Raw genomic sequence first — 19,641 nt, 5'->3', positions numbered from 1 at the left:
GAAGTCCAAAATGTGGAAAAAAGCATCCATATCTGATTAATATCTGTGGTAGATGTGCAGTTATGGTCTGATTTTATGCATGAGTGAGGTATGCAGCTGACTCCATAAACAGGGTTCAGAAATTATTAATTTATAGTATACCATCAATAAAAGCTTCAGCTCTTTCTCTCCCCTTTTAATTACTGCTAGGCAGACAGATGTCCTCCCTCTCTATGGCTTCTCATAAATCCATTTCACATAAATCTTTTGTCTGTAACTCACAGACACTCCTTTCTGAAGGTGCCTCCTGTGTCCAGGGGACTGACCAATCATGGCAGCATTTCTGGTTGCCTAAGTGGGGTGAGACTCATTATTGCAGAAGGAAATTCTTCCCTCAGAATAATACTCTTCAGAGGAAGGGCATTGGTGATTGAGAGGTGATATTCATGTTGTGCTAAGATGCTATGTTGGCCAAGAACCCAGAAACACTAGAATCTTGCCCCAGACTAATTGCAGCTGCCTGTAAGTTCCTTAAAGGGCGAATTACCCAGAGAAGAAAGCAAGAAATAACACTTTATTACAAACGGGAGCCTTGGTCTCAAACCCTGAGTCAGATCTCTTGTGCTCTAGGTTGGACCCTGTAGATAGTTCCTTCCTAAGTTAGGTTTGCCAGGCAGGCTAAAACCAAAGCAGGTCACAAGACTGGCTCTGCTTTTCTCCCTAAGCCCAGATCCACATTGGGATGTTACTGCTATAGATTGAGAAAGGGTGAATCCCAACTGTATCCACCCAAACCAGAGGAAAAGAGCAAGTGGGTATGATAGAACACCATCTTCCCTGTGTCTACCAGCACACACATTGTACCTAGCCAGACGAGACAGAGAGCTTTTGAATGGAGAGAGCTTGTTGTGCCTTCTCCCCTGGCATACAGGTCCCAGACCTTGTGGTACACCTCCGGGCCCCTAAAAAAAAGAGAGGGAAGGAGGGAGGGAGGGAGGGAGGGAGGGAAGGAAGGAAGGAAGGAAGGAAGGAAGGAAGGAAGGAAGGAAGGAAGGAAGGAAGGAAGGAAGGAAGGAAAGGAGAAGGAAGGAAAGGGAAGGACTGGTCAAACTTCCTTTTATGAGAGAGTAGATTGCTTTTTAAAGCTTTTTATTATAGAAAATTTCAAACATATAAAAAGGAAGAGAGGATAGTATAATGAACCTCCCCATGTGCCCATCAACAGTTATCAACATTTTGCCAGTCTTCTTTCACCTATTTCTTCACAACTTGATTGTTTTATTTTTATATTTTCTAGATTATTTTAAACCAAATCACTGGTAGTGTGTCATTTTACTTGTAACTACTTCAGTATGTATCTTCGTTTGATAAGGACACTTTTTAAAAAAAATTATTTTTATTGTTGATAGTATTACAGATGTCCCCCCTTTTTTTCCTTCTTCTTGTCCCCAACCATCCGGTTCCTACCCCCACCCCAGGCCTTCACCACTCTATTGTCTGTGTTCATGGGCAGTGTATATATGCATGTAACTTCTTTGGTTAATCTTTTCCCGCTTTCCCTCCCCCTTTCCCTCTGAGATTAGTCATTCTGTTATGTGCTTCCATGCCACTGGTTCGATTTTATTCATCAGTTTATTGTGTTCATTTGATTACAAAGATAAGTGAGATGATGTGATACCTGTCTTTCTCTGACTGGCTTATTTCGCTTAGCATAATACTCTCCAGGTCCTTCCATGCTCAAAGGGCCTCAAAGGATAAGAGATCCTTCTTTTTTACAGCTGGGTAGTATTCCATGATATAAATGTCCCACAGCTTTTTTATCCACTCATCTACTGATGGGCACTTGGGCTGTTTCCTGATCTTAGCTATTGTAAATAATGCTGCTATGAACATAGAGGTGCATATATTCTTTCTGATTAGTGTTTTGGGATTCTTAGGATATATTCCTAGAAGTGGGATCGCTGGGTCAAATGACAGTTCCATTTCTAATTTTTTGAGGAAACTCCGTACTGTTTGCCACAGTGGCTGCACCAGTCTGCATTCCCACCAGCAGTAGTATACTAGGGTTCCCTTTTCTCCACATCCGCACCAGCACTTGTTGTTTGTTGATTTGTTGATAGCAGCCATTCTGGCAGGTGTGAGGTGTACCTCATTGTTGTTTTAATTTGCATCTCCCTGATGATTAGTGACTTTGAACATTTTTTCATATGTCTCTTGGCCATTTGTATGTCCTCTTTTGGAGAAGTGTCTATTCAGGTCCTCTGCCCATTTTAAAATTGGATTGTCTGTCTTCCTTTTGTTGAGTTGTATGAATACTTTGATAAGAACATTTTAAAAACAACTATCGTGCCATTATTAAATCTAACACAATTAACAATAATTCTTTAAATTTGCATATTGCTCAGTCCATATGCAACTTTTTGTGATTGTCTTAGCAACATCTTTTTAGAGTTAATTTGTTTGACATAGGATCCAATCAAAGTTTGCATTTGGTTATTATGTTTCCAGTCTATCACGGCCCACCCTCCTTTTTTTCTATGCCACTGATTTGCAGAAGAAAACAGGCAAATTGCTCTGTTGAAAGCTCAGTGGCTCTTTCTGTTATTCACCGAACAACTTTCACCATGGTACAGTTACTGCACTCTTAGAAGTCACTCAGAGTGGGAACACTACTCATCCTTGGTGTGGGCTATCTTGCACTTGACCTGTCTCATCCTTGGGAAGTGGGGAGGGGTTTTGAAGTCCTGCCACCAAGTCCTGTTGATTCTAACTCCTGATTAGCCTCTGAATCAATCCGCTTCTCTTCATCCCTATCCACTACTTCTAGTCTTTCCCCATGTTCCATTAGTTACACCTCTACCAGAGTGATCTTTCCAGAATACAGGTTTAATTATTTGCTCCCCTGTTTACAATCCTTTAGCTACTTGACATGCCATTAGGATAAAGTTTAAATTCCTTAAGACAGTTTCCAAGGCTTTTTGTGGTTCTACTTTTCTAGCTTCTCCAGCCTCAGCTATTGGTATTTGCCCCTCACACTGTCTTATCCAGCCATATCTCTTTCAGCACCTCGAACCTGCCATGTGCTCTCACTTCTAGGTTTCATCCATGCTGGCCCCTCTGCCTCATCAGGCTAACTCCTGGTCCATTCTCTGAGCCCTTGCTGAAATGCTGCTCCCTGTCACATGCTGCCATGACACCCTCACAGCACAGCCTGTCTCCTGAACTAGACCTTTGTCCTGGAGAGAAGGGCTGTGTTTGTCTTGCTCACTGCTGCATCTTCAATACCTGGCTCAGTGCCTGGCTTGGAAGTATCTGCTACTACTTGTCAACTGCATGAATGAATTATTATGCTAATTTCTCAAGCGTAAGGTGGATAGTTTGTTTAGAATAGGAAAGTGCATGTGAAAGAGGCTTTATATCTAGGAAAGATGTAATAAAACTAATGATTTTAATTCCTTGATTTGGTTTTGCACATTTCCTCCTGACAACTCAGATTTGAAGTTTGAAGCTAATACTTCATGTTAATTTTTTGGCACTTTCTATTGAGTGGGTAATATGCACACCTAAATTAATTCTTTTTATGCTTGGAATCATCATTTAAATTCATGCCCTTGGTTGCAAATAGAATCTGTTCTGACCCAGACAGATCTCTTGTACTTGGGGTCAAATTAAAACCAAAGTATTACCTCAGTACAGAGGACATTTGAAGTGCCTTTAAATGATGGTTCTGTAGAAGAGGGACTGTGCTAGAGGCCTGTCTTCTGTGTTTCCACAGGCTCTTTGGGGGCTTGGTGCTGGACATTAAGCGGAAGACCCCCTGGTACTGGAGTGACTACCGGGATGCGCTCAGCTTACAGTGTTTGGCCTCCTTTCTGTTCCTGTACTGTGCCTGCATGTCACCTGTCATCACCTTTGGGGGTTTACTTGGAGAAGCCACTGAGGGACGCATAGTAAGAACTTTTAACCACTCTTAATGGTCCCAAAGAAAACTTAAAATATTGTGGTGGCTGCCAAGTCCACTGAGGGAGAAATTGCCTGGGCTAGGACTAAGGAGACTGGAGTCTTTCTATTGAATTACTATGTATTCTGACTTCATACTACACAGCAACACAGTTTTTCCTTTAGAACAGACTCACTTCTGCTTGAATATCAATTTCAGTAGCTGATTGCCCAGTTGAATTGCCTGTTGCTCCAGGGATAGAAAATGATATATTAATGTCATTTGAAAACAAGGTTTAGGTGACTTTGTATGACAGCTTGTAGTGTGAATGGTATCAATGTGCTTTCTATATCTATTAAATACTGAAGTGAGTCACTGCAGAACAGGACTTAGTTAAGGAATCATATGTGGATGGATTTGAGCTTCTGAATTATCAAAGTGATACCATTTACAGGAGTATTAGACAGTGTGTACATACCACTCTTGCTAAGATGAAATACAAGCAAATGATTCGTCAGGGCACACATGAGAGCTAAGTCAGAGACGTACATAAGCCCACATCACTCATTGCAGATGGGCTGTGGACTCAATAATGATCTTTTTTTTCCTCTCAGAGTGCAATTGAATCTTTGTTTGGAGCCTCCATGACTGGGATTGCCTATTCCTTATTTGCGGGACAGGCTCTCACCATCCTGGGAAGCACTGGGCCCGTGCTTGTGTTTGAAAAGATTTTGTTCAAATTCTGCAAGTAAGACACTTGGTTTTTGAAAACTCGAACTGGATGTGTTATTGTGCTGTTAGGGTTTAATGTCAGGGTCCCAGATGAGTATAAGTAGGTAAATATCATTCTGGATGGTAAAAACCTGAAGAAAGAACATCATTTGGTCTGTTGTCCTGCCTCCAGGTGGTACCATACCTAAAACAGCAGATCTAGTTTTTTTTTTCCTTCAATCCTCATTGGAGGATATGTATTTACTGATTTTAGAGAGAGGGGAAGGGAAAGGGAGAGAGAAACATCGATTGGTGCTTCTCATACGCCCCTCCCACTGGCTACCTAGGTATGTGCCCTGACCAGGAATACATATGGCAACCTTTGGCGTATGGGACGATGCTCCAACCAACTGAGCCACACTGGCCAGGGCACAGATCTCCAAGTCTTAAAGAGCTTTATTACTGTCCCTCAGCCATTATTGAAATCTTTATCTTTAAAAAAACTTTCCCTCGCTAATTTAAACTCCCCTGTTTCCACTTCAAGTCTGTTTTAAACTTGTTTTCTGGTTGCCAGTGGTGGGTGCTCAGCAGTGCCCTCATTTCCCTACTTTTCCTAGAACTGATTTTTTAATAGACTATTTTTTAAAAAAATTTTGTAGTAGAAATAGGAGCACATGGAACAAGGGCTAGCCAGCTCTTTTTTTTCTTAACTGCAAGAATAAGATCTTGTTACGTTGGACATTAACAGCAGAAATGGGGGGTGCAATTCTCCACTTTTCATGTCCTTGCTATAGCAGGTACCATCCATGAAGCAGATCTTTGTCACAACTGTTCCAGGGCAGCATTTAAAAATGCAGTGCAGTCAGAATAAGGGGAAATTGGGCTGCAATACTGGTATAGATAATATGAAATGAATTAACAATGTTTCTGACCCTTTGTCTTTTAATGCCATTCAGCCATGCTTTTTGATGAATGTTGGTCTTGTTTCAGAGACTACGCTCTTTCATACCTTTCCTTGCGTGCTTGTATTGGACTGTGGACCGCCTTCCTATGTATTGTCCTTGTGGCAACCGATGCCAGTTCCCTTGTCTGCTACATTACTCGCTTCACTGAAGAAGCATTTGCCTCCCTGATTTGCATTATTTTCATCTATGAAGCAATCGAAAAGCTGATTCACCTGGCAGAGACCTACCCCATCCACATGCATAGTCAACTGGACCATCTTAGCTTGTATTAGTAAGTATGCTTTCTGCTGGTCTTTTTTAAAAAAAATTGAGCAAAGGATCTGAGTTTAATGACTAATGTAGTATGTCAGGCAGTGCTTACAGCTTCTGTTATGGAACTGTCTTGGCCCTTTGTGAAACAGAGCTCAGGTATGGATGTGGAGACTTTGGGGGCTGCCAGAGGAGAACAGTCAAAATTGATGATGGAGAGGACAGACTAAGAGTGAAACTCAGATGGGACTTGAGAAATGCTCCCAAGCATGTCTTTTGGTTCCAGGCATTGAGATAAAAATAGGCTGCAAATGTAGTGGGAGAATTCAGATTAGTTCTTGGGAAGAACTTTTGTAAGGACTGTGAGACCCTGGGACCGTGTTATCAAGATATCTAGAAATCTATTTACTTATCTAGATTTCAACTAAGGACACTATGTTGCTTCCAAGTTTGAAATTGATTTTTTTATACGTAAATGTAGGACTTTATAGCTTTCCCTATTACTTTTCATCTTGTTGATTTCCTCTTATTTTATAAACTGTTGAGATCTTTTTGAATTTTAATCTGTTCATGCTATTAGAAGGCATGCTCATTAAATTCTCAGGTGAAATAAAGTTGGTGGGAATGGCTATATCATTTGAATCTACATGGGGCCATTTCAGGCATGAAGCATGCTGGGACTGGGAGGCAGCATGGTAGCCAGTGGGACAAGTCTGGTCTGGTCCGATTTAGATAGAAGCAGCCTGGGAAGCCAGGGAATGGCTAAGGTAGTGGCTTACCAGGGATGACTCAGTGTCAGGAAGAACTTACATCACAATTCCAGGAGACTCTGAATTTTAGAGCAAGAATGTGATAGGGGTATAGGGAGCAAGACATCCAGGTTTAGAGGAAGCTGTTGAGAGCTGAGTGGGTTATCATGTCCTCCTTGCTATGCAGACGGAATTCCACAGGAAGAGCCCTAAGAGATAGAAACTAAGTAAGAAACCACCAGGGCTCATTTTGGGTGCATCAGATGCTAAGCTTGGTTGTCAGTACAGTCGAATCCAAGACCCACACACTGATTTGAGTCCATCTTTATTAGTGATTGACTGAAAAATTGGGATGTGGTTGGGCCTACAGATGGGCCTCAACCAATAGGACCAACCTCAGGGATCTGAAGTGGGCAAAGAAGCAAGGAAGGCTCTGATGCTAGGGCCTTTAGCCCAGTCATGGCTAAAAATATTCATTGAATAGTTGACTGCTTTCCTCAGGAATCTTTTCTTCCCCTCTAGCTGCAGGTGTACTGTCCCAGAGAATCCAAACAATCACACACTACAGTATTGGAAAGACCATAACATCGTGACAACAGAAGTCCACTGGGCTAACCTGACTGTTACTGTAAGTCTGGGAGCTGCCATTTGGCCTAGCATTGTGACTACCAGGTACAAGGGGTCTTCTAGGTAGAAGTGGGAAGCCCTTTAGCAAGCTCTGGCATTTACAAAAATAAAGCATTTTTATTCTTTTAAACTATTCTTAAACTGACTTCCCCCCCTTCAAAATTCTCTTGTACATAAAGGGAAAATAATATTCTCTCTCTTTTCTTTCCCACATGCAATAGATCCCCCCTACCCAGTGACCCTGCACTAAGGATATGTGGGGATGAATCCAGGCAGGGTTGGGGAGCAGATTCAGGTTTTATCGAGCTTGAAGAACATTCAAATCCGGAAGTCCTCTGTAATAAAAATAATACAAATTGCTAGAGCCCTCTTAGAACCTCATGTTGGCTTGAGACAGTTCTGATTTCTGGTTTCATTTTCAAAAATGTCTTTGCTTAGACCATAAAGTAGTCACTCTGCCTGGAAGGGGCCTGTGCAAGTGAGAGCCCCACAACTGCATGGAGGTTAGTGGTGCTGGCAGCTTGTGCTCCCCAGTAACCATGAGTAGTGGGCTCAGAAGGCAGCTGCGAGATATTCCGTCCTGCCTGCTTTTCATTACCCAGAATGTTTATTTCTCCAGGAATGCCAGGAGATGCATGGAGAGTTCACAGGATCTGCGTGTGGCCATCATGGACCCTATACTCCCGATGTGCTCTTTTGGTCCTGCATTCTCTTCTTCACCACCTTCATCCTCTCAAGCACTTTAAAGACATTTAAGACAAGCCGCTATTTCCCAACCAGAGTAGGTAGCATGTTCATACATTTCTTTTGTGTTAGAATTCTAATATAACAGAGCCTCTTCTCAGCCTCCAGGCTGCTTGCTAAGTTGGGTGGCAGTGGAGAGCTCTAAATGTCTGATGAGCCCCACTGTAGCATCTCTTCTTCTAGTGTCCAGCAGCCCCTTTCATAGATAGGGGCTGATGTGGAATGAGGAGTTAATACATAAAAGCTTTTTTATTTAAAAGTCCCAGGTAAGTTTAAGGTGGAGTAGTATTCTCTAAAAGCTATTAAGTCTCATATCTAGAATGCTATTAAGTTTTATTTCCAGAATGCAGCAGTTACAGCTGGCTCCTTAATATAGTTAATTGGGATGACTGCTTTGGATATGTAGGGGATCCCAAAGTCTCCTCCCAGGGATGGCTCTTGTGTTAGCTTATGAAATCACTGGTCACATTGACTGCAGCAGTGAGAACGCTCCTGACTTAGTTTGCATGACCGTTTGAAGCCTCAGCAACGTTTCTCTGATGCAGATGGCACTGTTTGTCATGACCAGTTATGGTAGGACAGAATTATAGGCCAAATGTAGAGTAACTGAAGGGGCCATTGCTTTGAAAAGGTGCTTGAATCAGGCGGAATTGGTGGTTTTTCTGTAAGTAAGGTTTCAGTCAGGCACATTTGCAGAGCAGGATGTATGAATGGGGAATGGGCTCAGTTGATTGAATATTTACTGTACACACATATGTGACTAAAACACATACTTAGACTTCAGTGGGCCTACACAGTAGTTAAGGAGGCACATACTGGATACGCTCTGGGTCGTTTCCAGTCTGGACAAATAGTGAGCAAGTGGCAGTTGTGTACTACTTGCTCAGTTGTGTACTACTACTAAGTGCTATGGGGGATGCAAAAGAAGTTTAAAACCAGGTCTCTGTACCCTGGCCAGTTTGGCTCAGTGGTTAGAGTATTGGCCCATGGATTCGATTCTGGCCAAGGGCATGCACCGCTGTTGTAGGCTCAATCCCTGGCCCTGATTGGCATGCGAGCAGGAAGTGACCAATTAATGTGTCTCTCTCACATCGATGTTTTTCTCTCTCCCTCTCTCCCCCTCCCACTCTCTCTGAAAAGCAATAGAAAAAATATCCTTGAGTGAGGATTAAAAAACAAAACAAAAAAACCTGGTCTCTGCCACTGGATAAGAAGTGGAAACATGCAACAACCAGGTCCTTATGAGACAGTAGTGAAGAGTTGGGTACCAGCCTGGGGTGTAAAGTGCCATAGGAGTTCAGAGGAGAGAAGAGCCACTGGGCCCCAGGAATGTCAAGACGGGCTTCATGGCAGGGACAGCTACATGTTCAGAGAATTTATGTAGCATTCAGAGGAGAACTAACAAAATCAGGGAGGGGGAGCTGGAAAGCTCAGATTTCAAAGGAAAGCAAAGTCAGGTTCAGGTATTAGTGATGTTAAACGTGTTTGAGATATATTTTGCTCTATCTCTGTTGCAAGTTCAGCTTAAGACAGGCACTGAGCATTTCAGAGGTATTGTATTTAGCTACACTAAATTATAAAGTGGGCTAGTCCTCTTAGAACAAAATGGTGATAAGTGCTATGGAGAAAAATAAAGCAGGAAAGGAGTATAGAAAGTGCTGGGGTAGCGGGTGGCAACCGATTTTAAGTAGGGTCTTCAGAGAAGATCTCATGGAGAAGGTGTTATTTGAGTGAACATAAAGAAGGTAAAGGAGTGACCCAAGAAATTACTGGAGAAAAAACATTTGAGGTAGAGGTATGAACAAGTTCAACGACTCAGGTGGGAGTGAGTCTGGCATGTTTAAGAAAAAACAGTGAGGCCTGTGTGCAGAGTGAACAAGTGGGAGAGCATAGGAGCTAGGGTCAGAGACGTAATGATGTGAGTGTGTGTGGGCCTCATAGGCCAAGAAGGCCTTTTGGGTTTTTAACTCATTGAACTGAACAACCATTTCAGGGTTTTGGTGGAGGCATTAACTTGGGCATATTAACATACTCCTGTTGTTTAAATATGCTTGTATTAATTCAAGTATAAAATTAAAGCATTCTCGGAGGATTTTTAAACCTTTTACAATATTAAATTCTCTTCTACTGTATTCAACCTACTAAAACACTTTTCTAATTCCTTTGCATGCCAGGTACGCTCCATGGTGAGTGACTTTGCTGTTTTCCTCACAATCTTCACAATGGTGGTTATTGATTTTTTGATTGGAGTTCCATCACCAAAACTTCAAGTTCCCAGTGTGTTCAAGGTAAACAGATTTTGGGGTACTTGGTACCCTCATGTAGTTTCACAGATCCGGGTTCAGAGTTAAGTTCAAAGGCCTCTTTCCGACCCTATGCCACGAGTTTTGCAGCCCTCTGCCTGTGAGCCTTGCCCTTTGTGCCTTACTATTCCCAAAAGTGGGCTTTCTAGGCTGGCTAAGTTTAGGTCAGAAAGGGACAAGCCCCAGTTCACTTAATGAACAAAAAGTATTGTTTACTATCATTAATGCCACTTAACTGTTTTATTTTTAAAAATTACTTAATTTTTAAATTTATCTATATTATCTATATTGAAAGTATTACAGACATCCCCCTCATTGACCACCTTCCCCCCCCCCCCCCCCAGGCCTAGAGCACTATTGTCTATGTCCATGGGTTATCCATATGTGCATATAAGTTCTTTGGTTTATCTCCTCCCCCCTCCCCCCCAGCCCTCTGAGATTTGTCAGTCTGTTCCATGCTTCCATGTCTCTGGATCTATTTTGTTCGTCAGTTTATTTTGTTCATTTTTTATTTTTCAATTACTGTTGACATACAATATTAGTTTCAGGTATATATCCCAGTAATTAGACATTATATAATTTACTAAGTGATCATCCTGATAAATCTCATACCCATCTGACACCATACATAGTTATTAGAATATTATTAACTATATTCTCTATGCTGTACTTTACATCCCCATGACTATTCTGTAACAACCAATTTCTACTTCTTAATCCCTTCACCTTTTTCACCCATCCTCCCAACGCCTCTCCCATCTGGTAGCTGTCAAAATGTTCTCTGTATCTATGAGTGTGTTTCCTTTTTAAAAAAAAAATTTTTTTTTAAATTGGTTTCAGAAAGAGAAAGGGAGAGAGAGAGAGAGAAACATCAATGATGAGAGAAAATCATTGATCAGCTGCCTCCTGCACTCCCCCTGCTGGGGGTCGAGCCCGAAACCTGGGCATGTGCCCTTGACCGGGAATTGTACCGAGATCTCCTAGATCATAGGATGATGCTCAACCAACTGAGCCACGCCAGCTAGGTTGGATTATTCTTATCTTCTCTGCTACTTATGCTGGGCTTGGAGGTGCCCAGGAGAGACCAAGCTGTGAACCATGGCTGGCTGCTGCTAGTGCTGGGCCTGGGGCCACTTAGCAAGAAGTATGGGCATGCTGAGCCAGAGGCTGTTTGAGAGATTTTGGGAAAGCCTGAAGCATAAGCCAAGACAGACTGTTCATATAGAAAAGGCACCGGAAGCAGCTTGGGTGGGCCCATAAGTTTGGTGGGGTGGGGTCTCAGGGAATCACCAGGGTAGGGGCAAACAGTGATAGCCAGGTTTATGGAGTCTCAAATATGGTGCCCATTTGTTGTATGAGGACACTGGAAAGGGTGAGAAAGCTAAATGTAGGACTTGGCCCCTACCCTAAAGAATCTTGCCAGGTGAAGAGGTGAGCTGGCCACGGGTCCCCATCCAGAGTGTAGGGCTCCTGCCAGAGTAACCATGACATGTCTTTAACCTTATTTCATTGTTTATATAACTCTCTATAATCCATAATATTTTTCCAGAAACCTATATAAAAAGTAAAATAAATGATCAATATGTGGGACTTCAGTTCTGTTTGGGGACACTGAGTAAACAGAGAAGATGGAAAGGCTGAGCTCAGCTCCATAGATCCCTACATGGTGGAGAGGAGAGAAAAGCTGGCTATACTCAATCACTGGAAAATAATCATTTAATGCGAGGATAAGAGAGGCTGGGAAGGAGAAGGAAGACAGGAATAAAGGCAGTCTTTGACTTATAAATGGCCTTTGTCTTCCCTTTCTCTCTTTTCCTAAAGTAGGCCTAAAATTTTTGTATTATATTTTGGTAAATTTGCTGAAAATGCCACCAGTTAGAAATTCATGGATTAAAAACAACAACACTCTCTTTAAAAATGTAATACTTCCAAGAATATGTCATTCTTACCTTTGTGTGAATGAGTGCATTCAGCTCTCCCTCTAATACCTAGTTCAGGTCAACCCTGCAGGAGGAATGGATTTTGTGTAAAAATAAGTAATTTGGGGGCATTAACCTGTCCCTGATGGGTAGGCTTAAGATAGTCAGAAGGCACTGAATTCCTGGGACATCTGGGAAGAAGGTCTCTGGGAGATAGATGGGACGGATGAGAAAGGGAAATGGGAGAATGTCAAAGAAAATGTTCATTGGCAGGCCTTGCTTTCAGGAAGCAGAGAAGAAATTGTCTTACTTCTTTCCTTCCCTGTTACTCCACATGGACCCCAGTGACCAAGACCCAATCTGAAGGCTAGTATTATTACTGATGGCTTAATGTCAGTCAGGGTTTAATCAGTTTTTGTGTTGGTCTGACAATTTAATTGCCACTTAGAACATTGTTACTAAGGAGACAAAGATTCTGTAAACATTCAAAACCTAACCCATTCATTATTTGGGACTTGGTGACATTATTGAAGAGTCTTTGAATCCTAGAGTCATGACCAATATGGAAACAAATACTTTGGATATAACAGCCATGGCTTTGTTTGTTGAGTTTGAGTTCTGGGCCAGCTTGTATCCTGGGCCTTTATACTCATTCGCTGCTTGCCAAACAAGTGGAACTTTTCTTCCTCAGACTGCTTTGGACAGGGGAGACAGAGGTTGAGGACCTAGGAGAATTTAGGTATATCATGAACACTCAAATAAGATTTATGAACAGTGTGGTCTTAGAGGGGCATTGGAAGGGTCCTGGATTAAACAAGTACCCGGGTTCAGCAGTCTTAGGTTCCTCTCCCAAGTCTTCAGTGCCTGGGCCCCTGTTTCAGTGCTGATGGGAGAAGGCCCCTAAACCAATCCAAGCTAAGCCCATAAGATTCCGTGCAGCTGGCTCTACTTTGCCTTTATTTGTCCTGTAGACATACACTATATGGCTTCAGGAGGAAGAGAGTCAAAATTATTTATATTTATCTTTAGAAGTTATTAAATTACATTGGACAACAAATTTTGTTAATTATATTTTGTTTGGGCTAATGTTGAGATAAAGTTGCTTTCTCTATACATAAGGGTTTGGAGAGCAGAAGAAGGAAATGAAGAACTAATGAATATTTCATAAGAAGTTGATAATTGAAGCTTGACTCTGAGCAAGGTGATAGATTTCCAAAGGAGTTGCTATACACTATAGTATTATAGAATAGAACACAATGATGGGATAGTGTCTGGAGTATGCATGAGGAGCAGATGGGAGTTTTCTTTAAATATGAGACATTATAAAATAATTATATTTGAGTGGAGTGCTTCGGTTAAAGGAAAAATTAAAGAACCAAGAGTGTAGCAAAATGAAAGAAGTTCTTAAGTAAGTATGAGGACAGGGAGTCAGGTGCAGAACTGGATAGGCTGGCTTTAAATAGAATCATGTAGCATGCCTTGAGTGTAACTGAAGATAAGGAAGCATATATGCATGCAGGTGAAGATAACTGGACAAGGGAAATGTGTAAAAATCTGTCTTTCAAATAGATAGAGCTTGCACTGAAAGAAAAAAAAAGTTGCTGTATTTCATGCCTTTTTTTTTTTAAAGCATTTTCACTCAGGAATAAACATAATTGTGGATATTATGATTCAGTTTAATCTGTTTTGCTTTAATAACTATAGTTAAAATACAAAAATAAGATCTTGTTTTTTCCTTTAGCCAACAAGGGATGATCGAGGGTGGATTATTAGTCCCATTGGCCCCAATCCCTGGTGGACTGTGATAGCTGCAATTATCCCAGCTCTACTCTGCACTATCTTAATATTCATGGACCAGCAGATCACAGCTGTTATCATTAACAGGAAGGAACACAAACTCAAGGTAACAAGATATTATGACCTAGAAGGATTAATGGCATCCTGTTACATTAAAAAAAAATTAGGGTAAACCCATTTAAATCAGGAACTGTAGAACCTGGATGAAAAAGTCATGGAAGGAGCTCATGAGAGGTTTCTAGGGGTTTCTAATCCCTAGAGTGGAGCATGATGGTATGATGCAAAAGAAGCTTGGGCTCCATTACTCTCCATTCAAACCTATGGGGAAAGCAGAGGACTAGTGATCCTTATGTAGCCACATGCTCTGGGTCAGGACTACCTTCCTGAGGTTCAGGTCAGGGCTTGGCCCACTGTTTCCTAGAGGCAGGTATTCTCCCACTGTTGTCCATTACTGGGGTTTCCAGACTGAACCTTAAGCCCAAGGATCCTACAGATGTAGGGTTGGTTCCAGTGCATGTATTAGTGAGAGGCTTCATGTGTTCATCTTTGTTCTTTCCTTACTTATAGTAGGCAACATGCAAATTTGGCAAGGATCCAGGGGGTGTTTATAGGAACCCAATAAGAGTATTTATCTTCAACCTCTATAGTGTCTACCATCTAGAATAGTCAAAATGTGTCTTGATCTCTGGTTACTCTGCCAAGAAAGGATGAATCTTTGAATGTGTGAGAATCAAAGTGAAATCTGAGGGCACTTGCATAAAGAATGGATACTGGCATGTTTTAGACAGGCTAAAGTTTCCCTTTTTCTTCTCTGTTCCCTCCAAACCAGGAGGGGCTGCAATACTCTTAGCTCACTGATCTATGCCAGACTGATGGTGATGGAGACTCTGTTTCCCCACAGAAAGGCTGTGGTTACCACCTGGACCTGCTAATGGTAGCCATCATGCTGGGCGTCTGCTCCATCATGGGCCTGCCCTGGTTTGTGGCTGCAACTGTCCTGTCTATCACACATGTGAACAGCCTCAAACTGGAATCCGAGTGCTCTGCTCCTGGAGAACAGCCCAAGTTCTTGGGCATCCGAGAACAGAGAGTGACAGGCCTTATGATTTTTGTGCTGATGGGCTGCTCAGTCTTCATGACGGCTATATTAAAGGTAATCATTCATTTACTCGTTAGGTAATATATTGAGTGCCTGATTTGAAAATAAGAAAGAGCTTATTCTAATGGGGTAAGATAAATAAGATGTAGTTAAGAAAGTTAATTAAGAAAACAAACAAACCCTGGCTGGTGTGGCTTACTTGGTTAGGTGTCGTCCTGTGCACCAGAAGGTTGCCAGTTCAATTCCTGGTCAGGGCACATGCCCAGGTTTCAGGCTTGATCCCCAATAGGGGATCAGCAGCCGACTGATGTTTTGCTCTCACATCAGTGTTTCTCTCTCTCCCTCTCCCTTCCTCTCTCTCTAAAAATCAATTTTAAAAATCTTTTAAAAAAAGAAAAGAAACATAATAATTAGAGAATATAAATGATAAAAGGGAGTATATAGTGGCCTATGGTGCCATAGAGAATTAAGGGGGTACTGTTTTAGTTAGTGTGGTTAGAAAAGGCCTGTCTAAGGAGATGGTATTTACAATAGCCAAGATACAGAAGCAGCCCAAGTACCCATCAATAGATGAGTGGATAAAAAAGCTTTGGTATATATATACAATGGAATCTTACTTGGCCATAAAAAAGAATGAAGTTTTACCATTTGTGACAGCATGGATGAACCTAGAGGGTATTATGCTGAGCAAAATAAACCAGACAGAGAAAGACTAATATGATATGATTTCACTTATATATAGAATCTAAAGAACAAAATAAATGAGCAAACAAAACAGAAACACACTCATAGATACAGAGAACAAACTGAAGGTTGCCAGATGGGATAGAGGTTGGGGGGCAGGGAGAAAAAGGTGAAGGGATTAAGAAGTTCTAAATGGTAGTTACAAAATAGTCATGGGGATGTAAAGTATAGCGTAGGGAATATAGTCAATAATATTATAATAACTATATATGGTGCCAGGTGGGTACTAGAATTACCAGGAGGATCACTTCATAAATTATATAATTGTCTATCCACTATTCTGTACACCTGAAACTAATATAAAATAATATTGAATGTCAACTATTATTGAAAAATATTTTTTTTTTAAAATATATATTGATTTCGGAGAGAGGAAAGGAGAGGGAGAGAGAGAGATAGAAACATCAATGATGAGAGAGTGATTGATTGGCCGCCTCCTGCACGCCCCCGACTGGGGACTGAGCCCGCAACCTGGGCATGTGCCCTGACCAGGAATCGAACCCCAATGGCCTGGATCCCAGGTCGACGCTCAACCACTGAGCCACGCCCAGCCGGGCAAAAAATAAAATTTAAAAAATGAAAAAAATACACCTTTCCTCTCTCACTAGTAAAAAAACAAAGAGGTGTTTGTGTGTGTGTATGTGTGTGTGTGTGTGTGTGTGTAACCCCATCCCCACAGAGGAGGAAGAGCCAGATGTGGGTAAGACACAAGGCCTATGATTTAACCAGGACGAGATTACACTTACATGTAATCATTTCATTTCAGAACAAAGGGATTTTTATCGTAGTCAGCTTATTTTGCTTCTACTTCTACATCATGAAAAAGCAGCAGAAACTAATGCAATGTTTATGTTGTGATTTTGTGACTACTTCCTTCTTGGAGATGTAAAAGTTGTTATAGTCTTGAGTGTGCTGATACCAAGTGTAATCTCTGGTCTTTCTGCCCTTTGTCTTTAGTTCATCCCTATGCCAGTGCTCTACGGAGTCTTCCTCTACATGGGAGTCTCTTCTCTACAGGGAATTCAGGTATCATATGGCTCAGCCAGTGCAATGTCTTCTCACTGTGAGCTCACTTGTCCTGACCAGGGTGGGACAGCTCCAGCACAAACTAGTTCTTGAGAAACCTTTTCCTAGTCTTGCTGGTTAAGCTATTTTAGACATTTCTTTGGACACTGGGAAAAATACAGCCATGTTGGCATGAGGGTATAAGGACTTACACAGTAGCCTGGCCTGACGTCATGATTCCAGTCATTTGTCATCTTTTTCAACAGACACTTATTAGCCACACATTAAATAATAGGTGCTTTGTCAGCTATTAAGGCTGGTGAACTTAGATATGAAAGGTTGGTCAAGAACCAAACTGGCTTCCAAACATGAACAGTGATAGTTTTAGTGCCAGGCTAAAGTGTGAGACAGGGGTTTAACTTGGGGTACTCTGGTGAAGAGATTGGGGAGCAGTGGGAGCTTCTCCAGGTAAGCAGATAGTACTTCCTGGCATACTCTGCCATTTCCCATCTATTCATTCCTCTGAGTCCTTTGAACAGAGAAACTCAGGAGCTTGTCCCTGATTACTTGGGTACCCCAGATGATATGACTTATCTGCTTCTACTCTTGGTGGCTGGTTCCTGTTTGTTTTTATGGAATGTCCAGTGGTCATTCTTATACACTGAATTGTAATGTGACTCTGGAGAGGTTATTTAATCTCTCTGGGCCTGTTTTTCATTTTATAATATAAGGATAGCCATATTTTCTATATCCAGAATGTTATGACGTTTCATTTTATGTCTTTACTATAAATAATAATGTTATCAGGTTTCATTTTATGTATTTACTATAAATAATGAGAATCTCCAAACTCCTCCAATAGCCAGAAGAGATTTGGTTTTGATAATAGAGAGAAAGATGCAATTGCCTTATTTTCAACACTCCCTGAGAAAGAGCTCTCTTAGGAGCCACAGTGTGGGATAGGAAAAAGAAATTTGAACCCAGAATTTAAGATGAATTTTAAATTTGACTCTGCCACTTACCAACCTTAGCCACCTGTTCTGAGACTGTTTCCATTCTGTCTAGTGGAAATAGTATTGTCTACCTTTCAAAGCAGGTGATGTAAGAGGTATGAATGGGCCTAACAAGTTTCTGACCCAGAGAAACTTCCTGGAAATAAATTCTAGTCCCTTTCTTTTAGTTCTTTGATCGGCTGAAGCTCTTCGGGATGCCTGCAAAGCACCAGCCAGATTTCATTTACCTCCGGCACGTGCCACTCCGCAAAGTGCACCTCTTTACCCTCATCCAGCTGACCTGCCTGGTCCTGCTCTGGGTCATCAAGGCATCTCCAGCTGCCATTGTCTTTCCAATGATGGTGAGTTCTAAAAAGTTATTACTTATTTAAAAAATTGTGATAAAATACACATGACATAAAATTTACCATCTTAACCATTTTTAAGTACATTCACATTGCCACCATACACCTCCAGAACTTTTTTAACCTTGCAAAACTGAAACTCCATACACATTAAACAATAATTCTCCACTCCCTCCACCCACCAGCCCTTGGTAACCACCACCCTACTTTCTGTCTCTGAATTTAACTACTCTAGCACCTCATGTGGGTGGAATCCTGTAGTATTTGTCCTTTTGTGATTTGCTTTTTTCACTTAACATGTCTTCAAGGTTCATCCACGTTGTAACATGTGTAGGAACTTCTTTCCTTTTTAAATGATGAATAATATCCCGTTATGTATATAGACCACATTTTGTTTATTCATTTGTCGATAGACACTTGGATTACTTCCACTTTTTGGCTCTTGTGGATAATGCTTTGACCATGTGAATAATGGTAACGGGAAACAGATACCTGTTTGTGTCTCTGCTTTTAGTTCTGTTGGGTAAATACCAAGAAGTGGGATTTCTGGGTCATATTGGTACTTCCATTTTTAATTTCCTGAGGGCCTGTCACACTGGTTTTCATAGCGATTGCACCATTTTACATTTCTACCAGCAGTGCACAGGATTTCAATTTCTCCACATCTTTGCCAACACTTAATTTCTGTTTTTTGGTCTGTTTTGTGTGTGTGCGTGTGTGTGTTTATAATGGCCATCCTAATGGGTATGAAGTGGTATCATTGTGGTTTTGATTTGCATTTCTCTAATGATTAATAATGTTGAGCATCTTTTCATGTGATTATTGGTTATTAGTATATCTTCTTTGGAGAAATGCCTATTCAAGTTCTTTGCCCATTTTTAAAATTGGGTTGTTTGTTTTTTTGTTAATCCTTACCCGAGGATATTTTTTCCATTGATTTTTAAAGGGAGTAGAGTAGAAGGGAGGGAGAGAGGAGGTAGAGAAAGAGAGAGGGAAAAAGCGAAACATTGATGTGAGAGAGACACATTGATTGGTTGCCCCCTGCATGCACCCCGACGAGGGCTAGGGGTTGAACCTGCAACCCAGATACGTGCCCTTGACTTGGAATCGAACCCATGACCATTTGGTGTGCAGTTCAGTCCTCGAGCCACTGAACCACACTGGCCAGGGCTGTTTATTTTTTTTTGTTGTTGAATTTTAGGAGTTCTTTATAAAATCTGGATATCAATCCCTTATTGGTGAGGTTTTGTTTTTTGGTTGGTCTTTGTAGGAGCAACATTATTTTGGGGACCTTGAGGTGTGGGTACAAGTGTGTAACAGTTTGCCATATTTACTTTCCAAGCCACCAGTCTGCCTGTTCTTTCTTCCTTCCTCCCTCCCCCCCTTACTTTCTTTTGTGAATCTGACATGGAAAGGATTCCTCATGTTTGCAATGATTTGCATGTTGCTTCAA

At 41.4% G+C, this 19,641-nt stretch overlaps 1 protein-coding gene across 1 annotated transcript in view; it reads left to right on the top strand.

Moving 5' to 3' along the window:
• Positions 1-19,641, top strand: part of SLC4A8 (solute carrier family 4 member 8) — a 71,542-nt gene that overhangs the window by 34,710 nt on the left and 17,191 nt on the right. The window contains exons 12-21 of the mRNA XM_081127125.1: positions 3,755-3,929; positions 4,534-4,667; positions 5,621-5,866; positions 7,116-7,221; positions 7,840-8,001; positions 10,139-10,252; positions 13,928-14,089; positions 14,885-15,136; positions 16,784-16,852; positions 18,012-18,185. Of these exons, the coding sequence (XP_080983251.1) occupies positions 3,755-3,929; positions 4,534-4,667; positions 5,621-5,866; positions 7,116-7,221; positions 7,840-8,001; positions 10,139-10,252; positions 13,928-14,089; positions 14,885-15,136; positions 16,784-16,852; positions 18,012-18,185 (1,594 nt within the window). The remainder of the gene's footprint in view (positions 1-3,754; positions 3,930-4,533; positions 4,668-5,620; positions 5,867-7,115; positions 7,222-7,839; positions 8,002-10,138; positions 10,253-13,927; positions 14,090-14,884; positions 15,137-16,783; positions 16,853-18,011; positions 18,186-19,641) is intronic.

This window comes from Miniopterus schreibersii, assembly GCF_964146895.1.
Source record: "Miniopterus schreibersii genome assembly, chromosome: 2".
Taxonomy (NCBI): domain Eukaryota; kingdom Metazoa; phylum Chordata; class Mammalia; order Chiroptera; family Miniopteridae; genus Miniopterus; species Miniopterus schreibersii.
This window is presented reverse-complemented; position numbering and strand designations above follow the sequence as displayed.